Source organism: Poecilia mexicana, unplaced genomic scaffold, assembly GCF_051168715.1.
Source record: "Poecilia mexicana isolate PSO_F unplaced genomic scaffold, ASM5116871v1 scaffold_2, whole genome shotgun sequence".
Lineage (NCBI taxonomy): Eukaryota > Metazoa > Chordata > Actinopteri > Cyprinodontiformes > Poeciliidae > Poecilia > Poecilia mexicana.
The window spans coordinates 22,534,572-22,557,126 of NW_028263371.1; the positions used below are offsets into that span (position 1 = coordinate 22,534,572).

The 22,555-nt window shown below is 39.4% G+C and overlaps 1 protein-coding gene across 1 annotated transcript; it reads right to left on the reverse strand.

Moving 5' to 3' along the window:
* Positions 1–858: 858 nt before the first annotated feature.
* On the reverse strand, positions 859–14,646 carry nab1b (NGFI-A binding protein 1b (EGR1 binding protein 1)). The gene is made up of 8 exons (XM_015013765.2): positions 14,134–14,646; positions 8,323–9,125; positions 8,109–8,242; positions 7,213–7,264; positions 5,971–6,090; positions 4,972–5,146; positions 4,235–4,399; positions 859–3,192 (listed from the first exon to the last, which is right to left on the reverse strand). Exons 2-8 carry the CDS (start codon positions 9,121–9,123, stop codon positions 3,116–3,118), a joined length of 1,524 nt encoding a protein of 507 aa, XP_014869251.2. The 5' UTR covers positions 9,124–9,125; positions 14,134–14,646; the 3' UTR covers positions 859–3,115.
* Between the last annotated feature and the right edge of the window lie 7,909 nt (positions 14,647–22,555).

Here is a 22,555-nt window from a genome sequence, read left to right on the forward strand (position 1 = left end):
AAGGAGACCTGCGTCAGAGTGAGTCATGAGCCACTTTCACAATGTGTTGATGTGACGCTGATGCAAATCGGCCGCTCAGGGATTCATCTGCAGCCAAAGGAAGCGACCTGCAGCTCATCCTCACCTGCAGGATGAGTCCAAAAGGCCAAACATGGCGGCTTTCTGAATGATAAATCACATCACTTCTTCAGATTTATTTGGTTTTTATGATCATTATTAACTTCAGTCCTCATGAAGCTATACATACCCTTTATGAAGTTTTAGCCCCTTTAAAAATCTCCCTCTATCTTTCTAATCCAAAATAATCCTCTAAATAAAGGATTATTTTGGATTTTTCTAGACTGGGAGACTTTTATTCTGATTCATTTTCTCATTACAAAGAGGGGTTTTGTTCCTATAGACAAAATGAGTCGATTAATGGTAAAACTAAACATTTTGTAAACAAATTATTCCATTTGTGTCTCCTGTATGATGTTTTAAAGTTAAAAATGTGAACAGAATATTCTTTTCTGGATTGTGATGTATATCTGTCAAATTTTTATAATTTTTTTTTCTCAGTTACAGACAAAAAGTTTCTTTTTTGGTGAAAAGTTGTTATAAGGTCATTGACAAGTTTATGTGTTTTTTTTAGCATTGAACAAGAAGAAAACAAAATTTTAAATTTAGAATATAAACCTAAAGAAAAGTAAAAAATATAAGGGATGGAAAAAGCAGAGGGAAAACATTACAAAAAAAATTAAACTTACCCAATAATGCACAATCTGATCAATTTATACTGTTTACATCAACACAGCCAAAAAATAAAATATAAAACACAAGAACCAGAAGAAAATCAGAACCATAAAACACACCAAACCATAGAGTTCAAAAAATAAAGTTTAATGTTTATGTGCTGTATAACAAATAAAATATATTAGTGTTTAAAAAACAGGTGCATAACTGGGTGAAAGCCTAATCTATCACTTTAAAAGAAACAGTGATCAGTGAGACGACATGCGAGCGTTCTGCCATCGCTAACCTGCAGAAATACAGACAGACGAAAACGTTTCCCCGAAGGTCCCACCCTGGTGACAGACACACAGTTACTGAGCACATGACAAAAACAACGCATTAGGATGCAAATAGACTTATTACTTACATAAATATTGCATTGATCTCTGAGTGAGACTAAACTATGTGCAGGGGGTCAAACAGATGTATTTACACAGAGGGAACACTGAGCCGTCATGTTTCTACGTCTAAACATCAACAACACGTTGGAAATCTGCACACATGGCCAGAAAACACTGTTAGAGCTAAGGCTAAAAGCAGGTTCTTATATACCAGACACCATTTTTTCCTTAGTGACAATTAAGATTTCTTTTTTTTTTCTGTTGTAGCTCTACATACATGAACACTGTATCGACACCAAAAATCTACAGCAAAGTTACACTGGACACAGAAAACCCTGGCTGACAGATTAGGCTATTTGTTATATTTACAAGCTGCTGCTTCAACAACAGCAATACATTTTTTTATTTCATTTTTTTTTTAAACCTTGCAGCCACTGCAACAAACCCCTCCCCCGAAAACCTGCGAGCGTCATTTCTTTTTCTGCATCCTCAAAAAACACGCAGGTGTTTATTCCTGAAAGTTTCTCCTCTGACAGCAGTGTTTTTGCTAAATTACAACGTGAAACGTTCGCTGCTGCTGATCCACAACAGCTCCTGTACATCCTCTTCATAAATTACCTGCCATAAATACACACGAGGCAGCAGCGGTCAGTCCCGCCTCGTTTGAAGGAAACGTTAAAAAAAATGACAACCTGCTGCAGGGCTGCACCTTAACTCGGCCTCCTTACTTCATCCTCTGTCCCGCCACCCTCTACAGCAAACACCTGGATGGAAACTAAAATCATTAAAATCCATTACGGATGTGTTCATGATTCAAACCGCGAAAACAAAATAAATATTACCCACTATTGTTCTAGTTTCTAGTGCAAATATCTTAATACCAGGCATCATTTGTCACAATAAAGTCAAATTAATGAGGCTTAAAATCTCCCAAATTGTTAAATTAACTATTTTCTCCACTTTGTTCAACGAGATCATCAATAAATATCGACAAATTTGAAAATATGGATAAATAGTTACTGTGTGCAGTTTAGTAGTGAAACTATACTACTTTATGTGACTATTGTCTTAAAGAAGTATATAACAACTGGTATGCTTATCAGGAGTATCCACAGCTATAAAGTTACAGAAAAAATAAATAGTTTAATTTAATTTACTTGATTAGGACAGAGCACATTAATCAGCTTAGTTCTTATCGTAACTTTTATCGTTACCACAACAGCACTACAAAGTATCAAAATAAAACCTGAAGCCATTTTTAGCACACTAGAAATAAGACAAAACTAACTTAGTTACAAGTAAATTTCATCAAATTTTAGCAGATTGTTTCAAGTGAATAATTCCTTAATATTAATGAAAACATACTAGTTCCAATTGCAGATTATATCATTTTAAGCAAAAGATTTTTGCCAGTGGATCCAGTATTGTTTCGTCAATATTAAGGAGTTATTCACTTAAAACAAGCTGCTGTCAGTTAGTTTTGTCTTATTTCAAGTGCACCAAGATATTTGCACTAGAAACTAAACCATAACTGCCTGGTAAAATTTTTGCAGTTCACTCCCAAGACTGATTTCGTGACCTTTGCCCTGAATGAGCACTAACAACAGTGTGGATTTAGCAAGCAGATCATGTTTGCGACACGATTGTTCAAAAACAGAAATTGCTAAATGCATCAACACCAACCGATGCTTCAGCCTCCACAGCAGAAGTGGAGTTAAGATTCAGGCCCTGGCACAGAAAGCAGAGGTACCGAGTTTAACTCACATCAACATCCAAAGAAAACACAAAGAGCACCGAGGGGCTTCCTGACGTGCTCTCCAGGTGCTTTGGCAAATACTTTTAAAAACAAAGAGACAAATTAAAATAAATGCTATTCATGAGGCAACGTTGGTTGTTAAGGCTCTACTGTGGCTGTGCTTGCTTAGTATCTATAGATGGGTGATAACTGCATACTGTTGAGTGAGTAGAATGAAGAGGGTGGGTAGATGGAGAGGCGGGAGGCACTATGTGGAGTCTTCTGGCTCTGATTTGATGACTTTCTTCTCAGCGTTGCCGGGCGCTCGCTGTGACGTCCCGTTTTCTGGAGACAAATAAAATGCGACATCATCAGCGTTCGGGTTTTTCAGAAAATTTCTGATGGGTTCCAGTCTGGTTTCTGCTCGGAAATTCACCAGATAACAGCTTCCTCCTGCACATACTGCTCGACTGATTTAGTGTTTAACAGTAGAAAATATAACTCACTAAGTAATGAGAATCAGAGGCTCAGAAAAATGCGTAGTCACTTGTTGCTATGGTGATTTCCACCTTTCCATCAAATTCAGACAAGAAGTTAAGACTCAAACAAAAGTTGAGGATGTGAAAACTATCAATTTTATCCAAAAAACATTAATATTGAGAATATATCTCAATTTGCATTAACATAGACAGTGGAAACCATTAATTAGCAGAGAAGCTAATATGAACATTCTTCCTTATTTCCACTCTCTGGGTTTCAGCCAATCAGCACCAAGGAAAATGAAAGCCACTCCTGGATTGACTGCTTTTCTAACCATCAGATGATAACGCATCAGCTAGCATCGCTACTTAGCTTCACAAAATCTTACTTTTTAAATATTTTAGATATGGTCTATAAAGCAAATATCTGTGAATTGGTAAATTTTCCACAGGTAATTTGTTGCCAAGTTCCACAGAAAAATCAACTAATTTTCCGCGATTAAATTGAAGATGTTTTTTTCTGCTGACAGGTGGATTTTACCCAATAAATTTGGAGACACAATTCCCAGAAGAATTAGCGAACAGGCGGAGGTCCACTGTACAAAAAGTGAATACTTTTAGACTAAAAATCTAGAATGTGTTTCATCATTCTACGGAACTGCGTAATCCCTGATAAAATCTATGAATATCTTAAAACTTAAATTATAATTCAGGTGAACTCTGAAAGGTGTGACTGAAATATGGAGCTACATCATGTGAAAGAAGCTTTTAGGGTTTAGTTGTTTGACAATTTTGCAAACGTAGTTCATGTTCACAGTTGTTTTTCTAAGAAGTTGTATGATTTTATATATCTTTTTTAAAAGACAACAATAAGGCGGTTTAATTAAAGTGAATCTACTGTCACCAACCTGTTGCTGGTGTTTTGGCCTCATCTGTGCTGCTGCTGTTGTGGTTGTTGTTGTTGTGGTTGTGGTTGTGATGGCGCTTCAGCTCATTGGCTAGCTGCTTGCCCAGTGGGAGGTCTCCTTCCTGCATGCTCTGACTGACCACTCGCAGGTTGATTGGTCGATCATCTGGAGGAAAATGACCAGGAACGAGAACAGTCTCAGTGTTTCTATCTATAGACAGAGTCACGAAAAGTTCAGGAGAAAGAAAAACAGGAAGAAAAGTAGAGCAGAATCAGAGAGAGAGAGAGAGAGAGAGAGAGACGCCCCCCTCCAGGCTTCTGGCTAGAGGTAAACAGGCGTGGGCGCCATAATTACAGGTGCATTGTGGGATTTGTGGGAACAGCGTTATAATGAGCTGTCGGGAGTGGGTGAGAGAGGAAAAAGGATGAAAATGAGACGAGGCCTGGAGGAGAAGAAAGATCCTGAATAATGATGCGCCTCCTCTCCTCTTGTCTCCCTCCTCCTCTCCTCTGTTTGCGAACTCCAGGCAGAAAAACGGCTGACAGCCGAGTGTGGAAAATCTGCACCTTTCAGGCGTTTACTTCCAGTCAGAAGCTTCACGTCGACGTGAATTAGATTTAAATTCAGCTCAAAAAAACAACAAAGAGTGAAAACAATGTGCTCTATCTGGGCACAGGGGGCAGCAGAGAGCCAGAAGAAAGTGTCAGAAATGAGTGAAAAGTGCTGAAAAGGCCTACCCTGGCTGTCCCTGCTGAGGTCAGCGGCGCCGGCGGCTCCGTTGGTGTTCTGGGCGTCGTTGAGGTACTTGAGGGCAGCGGGCGGAATCCTCCAGTCCAGAGCCTGCAGCCGCTCCTGGACGGCGGCGTCCTGCAGGATCTCCATCTGCCTCGCCAGCAGGCGCTCCAGCTGCATCTGATGCACAGAAACCAGGCATCAGCTGGGAGCCTGGCGCTCTGATGGGATTTTATATGCTAATTTATGCTAATTCTGGTCTAAAACCGACCAATCACGACAAAACGAGGCTCCTAAGGGGTTCTCTTAAAGAGACAGGCAAAAGAATGAATCTGTCACTGTCTCTTTAAATCACAGCAGGACGTCTTTTTCATCCAACACAGTCATAAAATCTATTCTTATGAAAAAAAAAAAATTGTTTGCATCTTTAATGCAGGGTGGTGGCAGCGTCATGCTATGCGACACTTTCTGCAGCAGAGACGTATTGAAAACACAAACTTTAACGTGTTTTATCAGGATTTTATGAGCAACAAAGTTTAGCAGAACTCCAGAGGAAACTTATTTACTTTTTAGAAAAATCTAAAAAGTGCGTAAACTGACTGAGGCTTTATTGGAAGAAAATTTCTCCTTTCTTTCCATTTTTCCAATTTTTAGTCAGAGGCCATTTATATTTGCTGTAATACAGACTGCTACAGGAGATCTCTCCTGTTCACACCCATCACCATCTACAATAATTCTGTGAAGAATTTTGAATTTCTCTTTGGCATCAATAAAGTATTTTTGAATTTAAATTTCAAAAGTGATTAACTTCTTGTTGTTGCTCTGTCAGGTTAAAGCAGGTAAAATTAACTCAAGTTTTAGGTTAAAATGTGATAAAATGTTAATAATCTAATGGTTTTGTATCTGTAAAAACAGAAGGAACTACTTCCAGCAGTGAAATCTTAAACTGTCTATCTTGTTTCTCTACTGGACGCGTTCCTGGACATCGTCCAGGTTGGTCCTACCTGCAGGTTGCGTCCGACCGTCTCCTCTCCTTTGGACTTGGCACAGGCCAGCTGCTCCCTCAGCATCTCCTGCCTCATGTGGATGGCCTGCAGCGCCTCCTGGATGTCGAAGAAGTTCTCCTGCAGCACAGTTACGTCCCTTCAGTCAATATATTTAATCTCCTTTTCCTGTCTGTTTTTATTTCAAGTCTTTATCTGCAGAAATAAAGGCCTGTCTGTTTAAGTATAAGGTTTTAAGCGGCTTTAAGCGGGAATCCCCAGTTTTGTGTGAGCAGGTGTCGGCTCATCTGCGCCTCTGGATCCCTGCGGAGCCGCCACATGTTTTCCATCAGCGGCTCGCTCTCTGAGAGGAGCCATTCAGAACCGGCTCCGGGCCGATCGGCGCCGGGAGAGCAGCGCTCAGACCCGGCTTTGTACTCAGCTCCAGATCGATGCTCTCAGAGGAGCGCCAGCTGCCAGACCCGAGTCCTCCGAAACCTCACTAATGTGGAGCTTCAGCTTCATTACTTTGATGTTTCACTTCATGATTCCAGAGAAACCGGTTCAGAGTTTCAAATAAAAACATTTGCAGCACAAAGTGAGAAAAGTTTAATTGTGTCGACCTAAAATCTTTCTAAAATCTTTTTTTTTTACATTGTCGTTCATACTTGTAATTAAATGTGACCGCAATCAGACTTCTGCGTGAACGGTTTACGACCAGAAAGCGCAGAAGAAGAATGTCGACGTCACACAGCAGCGCTTTGTTTCCAGAATGAGCAAAAAGTTACACGCAAGTAAGAATAAAACAACTTCAACATATTTTAACTCAAGTAAAAAAGTATTTGGTAAAAGAGCAAATCAAGCACAGAATAATCATTTAATATTTAAAAATTACATCATCAGATGGACTAAAGTACAAAGTTATGTGGAAATATTGGTATTTTATGGACCAAAATTAAAATAAATAGAAATAAAAAAAATCTGGCAAAATAAACATTTTCCAAATCAGTTTCTTTCAACCTGAAACTTATGAAAATTTAACAAAAACTGCAGGTGTGTGTCTGTGTCTGGTGAATTTTAAGATAAAAGATGTTTTTCATTCAGTTGGTAGAAAATCCAGAAATTTAACTCAATTACTCAGAAAACAATTGGATGTGGGTCATATTTGCCTGCTGTTTGAATGTAACCAAGGAGAGGAGTTAGAATCTGAGGGCAGCTTCAGATGATCCACATTAATTACTTTGAGTTGGACGCTGGACTCACCTCGGTTTTGATCCTTTTAGGTGACGGTTCGTCTCTGTCTCCACACCGAGATCTGCAGAAGAACATAACGAAAAACAAAAAACATGATTGTTACCATTCTGGACCTACGGTTCTGGTTCTGTTTATTTCTTAGAGGAAGGATGGGAAGCCTGTGTTTAACCCATTTCTCTTTTGGACTTAAGATTGTGCTGCATTTGTATCCTTAAGAAAAATATATAAAACTTCAGATATCTCACAAATGAGATGCTGGCATACATGGAAAAAGAGTTAAAAATTTTTGACTTTTGATCATTTTCAAAAGTTGAAATTTTGACTTCACGAGCTCTGAAAAGTTCCTTAGTTTTTCCTAGAAAATTTCTCAGGTTCTTGTGTACAAATTTTCAACTTTTGGATGTCAGAAATTTCCATACATTTTTCTAGAAATTTTCAGAAGTTAAACAAAAAAATTCTCAATTTTTTCCTTACAAATTTCTTACTTTTTTAGCACAGAAATTTCCAAGTTTGTCCCAAAAATTTGTGAGATTAATTGTTTTTTTCTAGCAAATTTTCCACTTTTGATGCTCAGAAATTTCCACAATTTTTCTTGAAAATGTGTTTTCTCTTGCAAATTTTCTGAAATTAACCTAAACATTTCCAAGTTTATTCTAGAAAATATGAGCAATTAATCTCAGAATTTCAGAGTTTTTCTGGTAAATGTTCCTCTTTTGGACCTAAGACATTTCAGAATTCAAAAATTTCTGAGATTAATCTAGAAATTTTAGAGTTATTTTCTCACAAATTTTGATCTTCTGGAGAGATACATTTATTTCATTTTTGAGTTTTTTGGTGGAAGTGTACTCCTCCTAAAACAGCAAAGCTGCATTGACCTGTTTTCAGCTGTGGCTTTCGTATCTTACTTGCTGGTGCGGTAGGTGTATTTGTAGGTGACCTCTCTGGAGATCTGCCGGGCCAATCCGAACAGCTCGTCGCGGCGCGTCAGCAGCGCCGTGTCCCTCATGCAGAGCTGCGCCGCTGCCTCGTTCACCGTCAGCTGCACGGGAAACAAACCAGTCAGGTTACATAGAGGAAGCGCCCCCTACTGGTCCGCAGGTCGCCGGTTCGGTGAAGCACCTCGTGCAGAGTCAGGTGTTTGCCGTCCCTCCGCTTGGAGTCGAAGCGCCCGTAGATGGCGCTGTACTTCCGGATCTCCTCCTCCCTCCGCGGGTCGTCGTCGCTCATCTCAAAGATGTGTCCGATCATCTTGGCCAGCTTCTTGTTGTTCTTCAGCTGCTCTTTGACGTCCGCCGGGTCCGTCTTAGGAAGTCCGGGCGCCATCCTGTCCACGCACTCCAGGACCGACTGCACCGCCGCCGCGTCCAGGGCCTCCATGGCGTCTCTGGGGGACGACGGCGAGCCCAGATCCGACGGAGACAGGCTGTGCTCGCTGTCGTTGCTGTGGCCCGACCAGAACCGCGCCTCGCTGCTCCCCTGCAGGGGCGACCCGGTGGAAACCTTCTCCCTCGCCACGTCCAGCTTCCCCGGGTCGGAGCAGGCGGCAGCAATGGCTTTGGGAATCTTCACGCTGGCGGTGTTGGAGCGGTCCTGGGCGCTGAGCAGTGTGGGGGAACCCTCGGGCAGCTTGTAGACAGGGATGCTGCAGACGGGCAGCGAGGTGAGCGGCTGGTTGAAGATGGCCGGGTTGGTGACCCAGTCCCGCAGCGCCTTCTGCAGGCGCCGCACATGCAGCGGCTTGCTGGCCATCCCCACCAGAGCCATGATCTCTAGGAATTCCTCCTCACCGGCCTCACACAGCTGCTGCACATCATCGCCGCCCTGCTGGATGAAAGCCTCGTAGTAATAGAGGAGGTTAGCGCGCTGCAGGATCCTGTAGAGCTGCAGCTCACCCAGGGTCCTCGGCAACACGGCCGCCATGCCTGAAACACAGAGGGACGCAGAGTCAGCTGATGTAAACAAACAAACAAAAAAAAAACCTTTGAAAAAAGTAGAAACATTTACCACTTCATTTGGCTAGCTGGCTAACTGCTTTTAGCAGCACAAGCTAAGAGCAGTGTATTCCTTTGTGTTTCCAATGTTCAAAACAAAACCTGATGATGTCACAACCAAGCAAATTTTCTATCTGTGCTCCAACATTAGAGGACAAACTTTGCAGAACTCCATAAAATAGAGAAATAAACCTCTAAAAGTGGAAATTAAAATAAACCTCAACTACAACTGGGTAGCAGGCTAACTGCTCTTAGCAGTATAAGACAACAACGACGTGTTCTTGCGTGTTTTGTTGTTCAAACACTGAAGCAACATGGTCACTAAATGAGAAGGCACAGAACTATGACTTTGAAAGACTCAACAAGATTAAAATCTTCAAAAGTTTAATTTATTTTACTGAATGTTGAGGTTGGGATTGGTTGTAAACCTCCGACCTCTTTACTTCTGTCTATTTTTTGTTTTATGACACTAGACAACAGACATATAAAAGCCAAAGTCCTGATCAAAGGCTTTCCCAGCCATCTGTCAGTACGGTCCTATTTGGACATTAAAGTGAAGAAAATGTGTGAAAATATATCTTCCTGATGTCATGTAACCATTATTTACAGGATGTTTCTACAAACAAGCAATTTAGGAAACCGAAGGGAAAACTCTGGTGCTTTTGTCGCCTTATTAAAGCTTGTAGCTCATCATTTATGATGCTACCTGTACAGTTCCTCTGTAAGGCTGAGCTGCAGCCCAGCAGAGAGGCAGGGGGCGGAGCTTCAGATCAGAATAATCACCTTTTTTCTCAAAAACGTAAAGAAATTTCAAAAGGATAGATGCCAGAAAAGTCATTTAAGGATTGGATGCACCTGCTGAGCATCAAGTGTTGAGGATAAATCAGATAAAATTTGCTATTGTTGCAGGACTAGCTAGCATTCAATTATGATAGTGTTATTTTTTTTAGCTAAACTGAGGAAACACACATTTAGTGTTCCTAAATCAGAAATATCCACCATTTTCCTCCCTGAAAGTGTCTCTACATCTATCAGGTTGGTATTTATCCTCAAAAATGTTGCCGATAATCTAAACTTTTCACAGAAACCGTGAAGTCACGGCGGCTCCTGCCACTTTAAGCCGATGCAGTGAGAACAGGCTTGGCTTTGAGTCTTCCTGGGTGCATGTGAGGCCCTGCGGAGGCTGGGCTGACTGAGGAGTGGCAGCCAGCCGGCCCGGCTTGCAGGGAGGACCACATGCCTCTCTCCACCCCTGCAGGATGTGTAGGTGGTGGGCCTGCCTCGCCCAGAATAGGCCCAGGGAGCCAGGCAGGCGTCGACTCACAAAATGACACAGACAGAAGCTGCCTGAGACAAAACCAAACATAAATAAATATCTGTTGGATTGTTTCCTCAAAAACGTCTTGTTTTAATCACACAAATCCCTCTAATTAGCCTGATTTACACTGGACATCATGTAAACCTATTGCAAGATGAAGGGTTAATCAGACATAAACACTAATCTCTACATTTATTAGTTTGCAGTGACTCAGCAGTGAGTTTCCCTGTAAGTCTCTGCAGCTCCGACCTGTATGGACGTCAACCAGCAGCACAAAGGCGTGAGGAAGGAACGTGAAGTCAGAGCGAGTTCCTTATCTGCAGCACGAACTGAAAAGCTTCTGGAAAACCTAAAGCAAACAGACGTGTGCAAACTGATGTAACGGAGGATCTGAGTCGCTTTTGTTCAAGCGGACTCAAAAGGTTCCCGGAGTCGAAGATCCGCCGCAACCTCACCCTGAAATAACAAATAGTAGCTGGTGGCCAGATGGGGCGAACAGGCGGTCCTGGTTTCACACCAGAACCAAACGGCTCAGCCGGATATCAGGACTTTCACTGCGCTGTCCTCATTCTGCCATCATAAAGAAAGTACACCCCCCTCAGTTCCAGACCCAAACGACCTGCTTCTAAGATTTAAATTTAACCTCAGATATATACGTTACACATATTTATCCCTTAAATAGAGCACTGATTTATATATGTACAATATATTTTAAAAATAAGATTAAGCCAAACAATAAAATGTTTAGGAATAATTTAAACCCTAGATTTGTAATAACAGCATTATATTTATTAATCATTAAAAACATAGCGTAAGGCCAAATAATAAAAGTTTGTGAAAATTTTAATGCAAAATGAAAACTAGATTTGTAACATCAGTATAGATGGTGTTTATTTTCCTCTATCAATATTTATTTCATCAGAGCCACCATTTAAAATATACATATGGTTAATTCAAATTAAAGAGTTTACAAAAATCTAAAAGCCCAGATTTGTAATAACAGCATAATATTTGTTTATAATATGTATTTGATCAGAATAATTTTTAAAAGGGCAAATTATAAAAGTTTGTCTAAGTACACTAAATACCCCACAAAAGCAACATTTGTAATAATATTATTTCAGTCATTTTTGTTGCAAATGACTGAAGCTGAAAACCCTAGATTTGTAAAATAAATGTAGAAACTATTTTTCTTTATTAATGTTTTGAGTTTGTCAAACATTATATTTACTTAAATTTTAGTCAATAATAATATCTAGTTTGCTCTTAAATGTACATAAAAATGTAAATATAATGCATAAATGGACTTTAAGAGCTGACCGTGGCCCCCCTGTAGCCCCCTCTTTGCGCCGCCCCTGGTTGACCTCCAGGTCTGATTTTCCTTCTTCCTGATGCTGCAAACAGTTTGCAGCAGCAGCATCAGATCTGCAGGCCGGTCACACATGTCCAACAGTCTAACATCATCGTCTCCTTCAGAGACGTGTTCACTTCTGGCCTGAAATTTCCAGACTTTCCAAAACAATCTTTTACAATCAGAAGCACTGATTTTTAACTAATCAGTGATTTTCAGCTTTTTCCTTCCTGACAGCCGCATTACTCACTGGTTATTCCGTCAGTAGCAAAAAACTTCCACGATCATTTTATTGTGCATTTAGCTGAAAAACATTTGTTATGAACCATGAAATGAAAAACAGCAAGTTTGAGTTTTTCCCCCCCATCAGATCAAACGTTAAGCGAAGCTTTGAGTCTGGAAAACAAAACGAGGACATGCAGGACGTGAGCAGTTTTGATAAAGAAGAGGTGGAAAATAAAGGAACGTGAAATGTCACTTAAAGAACATTAGCATTGATGATAAAAACACGTGGGCTAGTGGAGCTTCTTAAGGCGCTCTCGTCCTCCTCCGCCGGTTTAGGAGTCACTCACTGCAGATAAACATTTTTTGGACTCTAAAGCTTAAGGCGATTTATTTCACAGATGTTAACCGCATCACGGTTGTTTTGCATGTTCTGGGTTTTGTTAGTAATTGCTGGTGAATTTTGTCCAAAAGTGCTGCATTTCCTCTGCCTCTTGTGTCTAATATGAGATGTTTTCAGTGAGCCGGTGTGAAACGTGTCATCTGAATATGTAAAGTTTCATTGAGGAAACATCCAGGCTCAGGAAGAATCCAGGCTTTGTTTGTTTCATGTTGTGTTGATTCTAAATGTTTTCCTTCTATTTCCGACCAAAACTCTGGAGCTAAATTTATCAGCAGAGTGAAGGCTGACCTCTGGGTGAGCAGCAGGTGAGCCGACCGTCTTCCTCTGAAATCACAGCAGCTCTGGCAGACAGAGCGGTGAAGTCAGGTGAGCTCTGACACACACAGGTGGGGCTCCCTCCTGGAGAGAGGATTCCTCTGACTTCACTCTCATTCCGGAAATAAACTCTGATATTTCTCAACCAGAAGGCGTTCTTGGAATCCCACCATGACATTTTCATAACACCTTTTCAGAAATGGACCATGGTGAAATGTGTGCTGCTGGTGCTGTGGGATTTAAACCATGTTTTTCATGGGGTGTACCACAAGGCTCCATTCTCACCCCCTTTTTTTCTCTACTTGATTTTTTTTTCTTTTTCCAGAAAACATTAATTTCCTATTATTTTTATGCAGATGACGGCTCGGTGTACCCTCTGTGTGGGTGTTTAGGGTTGCCCTTCTGGCATCAGGAAATGGATTTTACTAAATTAACTCAGGAATGGAGTCACTGGATTACAAAAGGTGGAAACTATGTTGAACTTTCAACCCTGAATTTTAGCAATAAACCAAAAGCAAAAGTCAAATCTGGTAACGATTGTCGGAAATAAAGTCGATTCTTTCTCTGTTCCTATGAAACGATTCCTTTTGGAACCGGTGCCAGATGTTGAAGCTTGATTTTTAACACTTCAACGAGTAAATTTCTCTCCATTGGGTGCCAGCTCTTCCTGAACTTCCCTGGGGTACCACAAGGCACCGAACTCGGCCCCCTTCTTTTTAATGCTGTATCTAGACGCCATTTTCCCGGAAACATAACATTTCATTTGTATGCAGATGACTGACAGGTTTATCTTACACTTTTCAAAATATAAGTCTTTTTATAGTGAGCTAATGCATTAATCTTCTGCATAGTTTATTTAACTTTTGCATTTATGCACAGAGTTGTTAGTTTTGTTATTGGGGAACCTTTAAAGTGCTTTCTAAATAAAACCAGTCTGATGTTTTGAGCTTGTGCCTCTATGAGGGTGTGATGTGATCCTTAAATACTCACTTTGTTTGTATCTGTAGCAGCTAAAAATAAACCAACAACACAGAAAACATCAAATATGTCAATAAACTGAAACATTCAGAGTCCAGTTATGTAGAGATAAAACATTTAGGATACAGAAAGTGAACGATTTATGTTGGTGCTCAAAGCTTTAAGCAATGTTTATGTGATTCAAACTGACTTACACTCTGATCTGCAGACATGTTTACATTTAACTGCATTTCCTTTACATGGCTGCATTTCTCTGGAGCATTTTCATCTTTGCAGCAGAACTTGATCATAGATTCATCATCATGTGCAGCAGAATGAGGAGGAAGCGTCATGGTGGATGAAGTCTTCCTACCTGGTGAGTCTTTGGCCCCTTTGGCGCACCCTGGTCCGGATCCTCTTCCTTTCCTGTATTCCTCTTCTTCCTCCTCTTCAGTTTTCACCAAACACAACAACAGCCCGTCGCTTCGCGCACAGCAGAGAGAAACGAGGAATCCCACAGAATGAGATCCCGCAGGAGCAGCGGAGCGCGCAGACCGGGGGAACCTTCAACTTCCAGGACGCAGCGGAACCAGCACCGAGGCAGCGGTTGTGCGTGTTTCTGCGTGTCCTCTCCTCTCTGCGTGAAAACTTTTTCCTTCCTCTGGAGCCGAGAGAGAAGAGAACAGAGCGCAGAATGTCAGCGCGGAGCTGCGGAGCTTTGTGCGTCTCTTCCCTCAGAGTGTGTGTTGCGTGTGTGCGTGGGGAGTGTGTGATGAGTGTGTGAGAGTCCTCTCCCAGCGTCTCTCCACTCCCCTGCACTCTTCTCAAAGGTCAAACCACACGCAGAGGCGCGCGCAGACACTTCCGCCTGAGCCTACAAAATAAGAGCGCCACAGTCTGGAAATGTATAATCCAGATTATTAGGGCAGAATGCAGCAGATTGCTTCATTAATGCTGCACTTTTGAATAATAAACAATCCATCCAGACCTAATGCTATTTAGTATTAACATTACAAGCCAATAAGTTTTTTTTGTCTCAGTGTTTTATGAATGCAAACAGTAAATACTCACAGAGCAACATTAGTCAGTCAGGAAACTGCTAGAAAAGTAAATAAACATCCTTTTGCTGCAGTTTCAATCGTTTTAATGTTCAACAACCATGTTGGATTTAGAAACTGATGAGAAACTTGAAAATTTCATGAAGTTCAGAAGGTGTCTTATATAAAGTTAACTTGGAAATTTGCTAAAATTTCCAAGCAGATTGGATCAGAATCATTTGACCTACTCATGTTTACCAGTTCAACAGCAAATTAATTAATATTTGAACACAAAATAAAAACCAAACAGCTAAAGTTTTTGTAGAGTTCAGTTCAGTGTTATTTATACTAAAGGAATATCAGATGTGGTCATAACTCATATCACCCAAATATTTACAAATAGATGTCATAGATTTTGATGCTGTGGGCAGGATAGATCTCCAGTAGCAGTCAGTCATCCAACAAAAACTAAGAGGCCTCTGACTGAAGACAAAAAATGGAAGAAAAATATTTGAATTTGGTTGGTGAGATAAAAACAAAAATGTGTCATGGTTACACATCACAACTGTCTGAAAAAAAAGTAGGAAAGAAAATCCTTACAGCTGTGCAGCTTTCAAAACCAGAGGGAATAATTGTCCAAACATCCAACAACTCAACCAAAAAATAAAAAATAAATAAGTGTAAAAATAACAAATAAGATCGATAACAGAGCTGCTTATACCAGAAAAAGCGGCTAGAGAGAAAAATTATCTTTGTACATCCCAAACAAAAAAAAAAAATTTCTAAAAAAAAAAAAAGTTTATTTTTCTTGCTTTGCTTCTCAACAAAAAGGAGAAAAACAGGAAAACCTATTAACTGGAACACATTAAGTATAACTCTTTCTTGGAAGACGTGTTTTGAGGAATGGTTTTAACCATCTCTGGATGTTTGTGGCCCCAGTTTTTGATAATCTGAAGCTAAAAGCAACACAAGAAAAAAGCTGCTGGATAATAACTGTAAAAATAAATAGTAAAACCTGGAAATTTATCTGAAAATCTCCCATCATAACAATGAGTAGTGAATATATCCAAATTTTATGTTTCACTTTCCAGTATTGGATAAAACATTTTCTTTTTGTAGCACAAAACGTCATCATTTTATTCCCGACTGCTCCGTGCTTTTATTTTGTTAAGACTTCCTGTTAACCATTCTAACCGCGTGCAGCTTCACGCAGCAAATGAACAAAGTGGGATATTCCGCGCGGTCGCCACAGAGCCTGCTTCTCCTCTCTCTCTCGGTCTCTCTCTCTCTCTCTCTCGCCCACGCTGCTCCCTGCGTGACGCAAATCCGCGCGTGGGTGGACACACGGGGCGTGGGAGGCTTTCTGCACGGAATACCAAACACAGGCAGGTTCGACACCCACAGAGACACGCAGAGACGCTCCCTGACGAATAGCAGAGAGGAGACAGTTTCATCAGCAGTAAATATTGTCTGAGCTGATCATCAGAGAAACATTCAATATTCTCAACCTGGGGCCTCTGTTGATATTTACATTGTTATTTTACAGCATTAATTATATTTAAATCGGACATGTTTTTGTGTTAAATATTTAATGACATCACTTGTTTTTAATTCTGCAAACTCTGCAGCTATAATTTGTATTTAATAATTACGGAGGTTTTTATGTGATGGATCAACATAAAGCCGTTTAATATTGAATGGAGGGAATAAAAATCTGAAAAGTGTGGCGTGCATTTGTATTCATCCCCACGTTGATGTCTAGCAGCGTTAGACATCTAGAAACTCAATTTGTCCCCATTATTTCAAATCTTCCCACAGATACTCTGTTAGATTTAGGTCTGGACTTTGACTTGGCCATTCTAATATGAATGTGCTGTGTGTTTGATATGTTTGGCTGACCTGCTGGAAGGTGAACCTCCACCCCGTCTTTCTATGAACTCTGACCTACTTCACTTTCCTCTGAGGAAGAGTTCATTATATTAGCCAGTGGTGGGAAGTAACGAAGTACAAGTACTTCGCTACTGTACTTAAGTACAATTTTCGTGTATCTGTACTTTACTTAAGTAGATCTAATAATGGATACTTTCTACTTTTACTCCATTACATTTTACAGTAAGTATCTGTACTTTCTACTTCACTACATTTCTACAAAACTGTCGCGTTACTCATTACATCCAAGTCGCGTTGCGCTTTTTTTCCGTTGAAATGTGAAGTTCAGGGTCTTAAGGTGGCGCCGTAAAATCCAAGCAATAACGTGACTTAGTGTCTGTTGTCACCCATCGCCTCCCCCTTTACTCGCACGCGGAGCTCCAGACATGCGCAGTGGTTTCCTCTGAGCGGGAGAAGATGTCTGTCTGATCGTCAGTAATATAATAGCGCTGCATAAATCATAAGATATGGCGACATGTAAAATCAGCAGCGCTTCGCTTTCACCAGGGGCGCAACTACATATTATTCAGGTGGATGCGAAAACATAAATCGGCGCCCCCCCCTGCCCCCCTAAGGAAGGTACGTAAGGGTGAAGGAGCGTAGAAAACATACGGTCGCTCTATCCGTATGAGCGACCGTATGTTTATAACAAAATAAATGCCACTAGTGGAAAAAAAGTGAAGTTCATGCTATGTTAGGACAGGAGACAAGATGTTTCCATCCCTGAAATTATGATGCATAGAATCACATATTTAAGTCTAAACTATGTTACAGAGAGTAAACACAATAAAAACATGCTTTATCTGTGGTATTGTTCATTAAAATGGCACATTTCTGATGTATTAAAATTAAATATGATTGGTTCACTTAATGATATTGTATTAGGGATTAGGTAATGCATTCAGCAAGTACTTTTACTTTTAATACTTAAGTATTTTTAAAAGCCAGTACTTTTTTACTTTTACTTAAGTAAAATGTTAATGCGGTACTTTTACATTTACTTGAGTACATTTTTGTCTGTGTATTTGTACTTTTACTTAAGTACATTTTTTGAGTACTTTCTCCACCACTGAGCATGGCAGCCATTTTGGATGCTGAGCTCAGGGTTGCTCAGCTTGTTTGTTGCTGGATTTTGAATGTGAAAATACATTTTTATCATGAATTCAAAGCTCCTGGTCAGGACTCCTGACTTTAAACTCTGGGGTTTCAGACATTTGCAGATGTTTGATTGTTTCTACATCTGGAAAAATCACAAAAATCAGTTTATAGCTTTTTATTTTATCCCAGAAACCGACTGGAAACACAAAGCCTTCGCTCCAATTCACATTTCTGACCTTGGATTTTATTTCCATCTATCAATTTAATTAATTTCTCGTTTTGTCCCTCAGCGTTTTCTAAAGTAACAGTCTTGAACTTTGAATCGGCTCTGCATCGTTTCAGTAATTAATTTCTCTCACTCTCTGACTGCAACAATATTATGAGACTTAGCTGATGAAATCACCTGGATGACCTCTTATAAAAAAAGTTCAGATGATCTATTGAGCCCATCTTAATGTAAAATATTTTTCTGTGTTGAGTTGCAGCTGAATTGTCTCGATTGAGGCCGAGGTTTGGGATTTTCCGTTCTCTGGGCTTTGATTGGACCAATGCAGCTCAGACGTGGGCGGACATAAGATATGAACTTCTGTGCTAATAAAAAGTTTTAGATTTAATAAGAAATGGGAAAGGAAATGAAACCTCTCCCCAGTGAAACATGCTGCTTTGTGCCACAGTGTAAGCACACGCTATATGGAGTGCTTCTAGTGCCTTTAATGTTGCAACACTGTTGAAAAATAAACACTGTAAATTGATCCAGAGAAAATTTTATTAAACACCCGTTTAGTAAAAAAATATTTATGTGTATATATATTTGTTATTGATTTATACATTTTAAATGATAAATCAGCAGTAATGTTTAGGCAGCTGGAGTGGCAGAGAAACACAAACAGTCAGTTATGAAACAAGTTATGAAAAAAAAGTTACTCTTTATTTGGAGTTTTTTTTTTTTTTTTACCTTAGAATAACTTCTTTTTAAATAATTTTATAATTTATTGTATTTGTGGGTATTTTTGCAATTTAATGTAAACATCCATAGAACAGAAATACATTTTGTGTTTATTTTTTTAGAGGGTATGAATACGGTTTAATAATTTCATTATTGGTGAGGCTGTTAATGAAAAACAATAGTATTTAACAAATGCTCAGATCCCCAATGATTTACAGCAATGAAAAATGGATTTATGGGAAGTCAATTAGTCATGTATTTGTATAGTTCTGTAAAAGTGCAGGAAAAAATTGTAAATTATAATAGTTGTATTTGAAGACTGGTCAGCAGGTGTGCGGTCATAGACGTTAGTCCCATATTATCACAACTTCCATCCAACAGAGGGCGCTCTCATGTGTGTCAGTTACTAAAGTCCTCCACACCAAAGCAATGCAACAATGAACACAAGAGTTTGACGACCCTGCAGTCTGTGAAACTAAATTCTGGTTCTGATGGATTCGGGGAGCTAGTCATCATGTGTATGGAAAGCCATATGATTAAATAATCGCACTCTTTGCAACTTCTATAAAATTTGTTGAATATGCTAAAAATTATTAAGCACCACCTGGTGTTCAGAGAATGTCACTGCATGACAACGTTGAGCTTTTCTTTTTTGGCACACGGTGGAGCGGTATGGAGGAATAGTAGTACCCTGTTAAAAAAATGACAAAACTAAAAAAATAAATGAAATAAAATAAAATAACTAAAATAGTACATTTCCAAAATAACATCGTACGTGTTTATTCTTGTAATATTAAGACTTTATTCTTGTAAAATGAGGAATTTATTTTCAAATTATGACTATATTCTCGCATTGTTTCAACATTATTATGACTTTATTTTCCTATTATTGGAGGTTTGTCGTCATGCAGGCTTATTCATTGTCATTTTATGACTATTATCATATTTTTTTGACTACTGTGGCCTTAATACTCTGTTGAGGAGCTGAATATGTGTTGTTCCTAGAACTTTAAATTTATGTCATTATATTTTTGCAAATAAAAAAGTAGTAGAATTTAAATAATACATCATTATTTTCTTGTTTTGCCCATGATTTAATGCTACATAGGTTGGGTTTGTTTGGGGTTCTTCTGCATATTCATGCTAAGATGAAGTAATTTATTTTCCCATGACTGTCTGTCAGTATTTTGCGTCAAGCATCAAGACAGCAGCCCAGAGGAGAGATTCGTTTACCTGAGGAGTTTTGAGGGACATTCCAGAGTAAGAAGAGACGATCAGAGAGTCATCTAGAGAAGATTTACTGACATTTGGAGGAAAACACAGTGAGGCTGCTTTCTGGCAGCAACAAGCAGAACTTTTTAAACGTGTGAGGTGGAAAGTTTCCTTCCTTTTGTGATGCTCCTGGAAACACTCCAGCTGCTTTCAGTCCACCTTAAGGTCAGAAGAATGACCTTTTGAATGATTATATTTTGGTAAAATGCCAACTGAAGGAGCCCCATCGGGTCACGCGTTAGCCCCACACATGTGCGTCAGTGAAACACGCCCGTATGCAAATGCTCCACTCAGATTTCACAATTTGAAGTGACAGGACATGCAAATGGTTTCCAACACAGGGAAGTGGGTAGCAGGAAGCTCAGAGCGCTGCGTGAGCGTCGCAGCTCCGCTGATCTGATCGAGAGTTTCCCCACAGTGACTGAGCCGCTCTTTGCTAATCAAAAACAATCCAGGCCAGCATGAGGCGGCGGAGAGGCAAACATGGTTGTTACGCACAAAACCCACGACCAAAAATCAGAATTATCTCACTGTAAACACGTCCAGGTGATGCAAAGCTGCAGGCAGAAACTATGATGGTTATTATTATTACTCACCGCTTTGTGTAGTTTCTGCAGCACTTTTATTGTTGGAGCAGGGAGTGTTCACACTTTTCTCCTCTCTTCTCACGAACAGGTTAACGGGTGGATTGCTGTTTTTTTTTTTTTCGTTTTTTTTTTCATGCTCAGTTGAAAGTGAAAAAAATGTTGATGGAAAAGTCACAACTTCCTGTCTGCGATGTAGATAGAAAAAGTGGAAAAACTTTTTTAAAAGAACATTTTTACTGCAAAAAATGAAAACATTTGGATTTTTGCACCAATTGAATGAAATTAATAATTTCATTTCAAAAAATAATATAGTTGCAACTTGATATTTACATTCACTGAATAACAAGAAAGGCAATTTTCATGCCTGACTAACAAATCAGACTGAACGTTTCCTGTGTAATGACACCTAGGGCTGCTACATTATTATTTGTTGAATCACAATTAGAATAAAAAAACTAATTCAAATCAGAAATTTTCACATTTTTCCTTTGTCTAAAGTGTTGGCAGTAATTAAAAAATGATGCAAAGTCGCCTCTCAGCCCAGCTGGTTGATTGAATTTAATTTTTACTTTTAATTATTTCCAACAAGTTAATTCCAGATGCAACACAAACTATTTGTCTTTTAATAAACACAATTAACATTCATTTTAGTTTCAATTACACCGGCTTGGGTAAGCTTGGGTAAATACGTCAGGTGTTTTCTTAAAAGCTGACCCAAATCTTGTCCTTTTTCTGCATGCTAAACGTAATATTTGGATTTTTAAATAAACTGACCTAAAAAAAAAGCATCTACATACTGAATATTTTTCTTTTAAAAAGGTAAATAATGCAAAAATACTTAAATTTTGGATCTAATATGATTTGCAGATCCTTTTCCAAACAATCAAACAACGTACAAAGACGTTATGGTTGAGTTTCAGCTTCCTGTCTGATGTCTTGAGATGCTTCAATATTTCCAGATAATATTCTGATGAAATCCAAACCATTTCCTGTTAATCCGAGAGAATAGTTTGAATCTGGATCATTTGTAGAAATGATAATCTGGTAGTTGTCAGTAGTTGTTCAGAAACGGCTCCAACACTCAACAAACTCGTGTAATTTACAGTTTTTCTTACTGCTGAATAATAAATCCTCTTTATCCAAATATGAAGTTAAATTAACTTTAATCCTGTGGTTTGTAGAAAACAAAGACTTGTGATAATGGATGTTACATAATCCTTTCACCTGGGGAAATCCCAGCATTAATCTGGGATGGACTGAAGGGAAACAGTTCCTCACAACGTTTACTGACAGGGGCGGTCCTCGCAGGTTTGGGGCCTCGGGCGAACAACTTTCAACCAATCATGACGTCATTTACATTTCCAACTGCCGGTGTAAAAATCCAAAAAATATATTTTAGCTTCTCATTTGAAAAACATGGAAATGTGAAGCAGCAGGTTAACAAGTCGTTTAACTGAGAATAAAAATGGTCGCTTATAAACAGTAAGACTGCTAGGATATATAAGATATACATAATATTGGTAAATCGGCCCAACTTTTCAGCTTTGTTGCTAAGCAGCAGCTTTATGCAACAGAGTGATTAGCAGGCCAACTTACCTTTACTAACTCATGTGAAGTGATTGAGGAGCTGCTATGCTAACATAGCAAACAGATAAAAACAAGAACATATATTCCCAATTTATGAAATATTCAGATTGGGAAACCAAGCAACAGCAATTCCAGTTTTTTTCATTCCCACTTTGTAGTTTAGTTTTTGAAGAATTAAAATCTTAAAAACTGTAAATTTTTGTGCTGAAACCAAATCTGTGCCGCCCTGGGCCGCCGCCCACATCTCCCAGATTAGAAACCTCTACTAAAGATGCATCAAGTTGACAGTTATTATTTCTGCTAATTCCTGAAGCATCAACTTTAAGGTTAAAAAGTGGG

What these genes read in the sequence shown, in the direction of transcription:
- nab1b (XM_015013765.2), bottom strand. Translation starts at nt 9,123, where the DNA reads ATGGCGGCCGTGTTGCCGAGGACCCTGGGTGAGCTGCAGCTCTACAGG. An exon ending in AACACCTGACTCTGCACGAG is followed by an intron (nt 8,243 to 8,322) that starts GTGCTTCACCGA and finishes TTTCCCGTGCAG; the next exon opens with CTGACGGTGAACGAGGCAGC. An exon ending in TACACCTACCGCACCAGCAA is followed by an intron (nt 7,265 to 8,108) that starts GTAAGATACGAA and finishes GTTCTTCTGCAG; the next exon opens with ATCTCGGTGTGGAGACAGAG.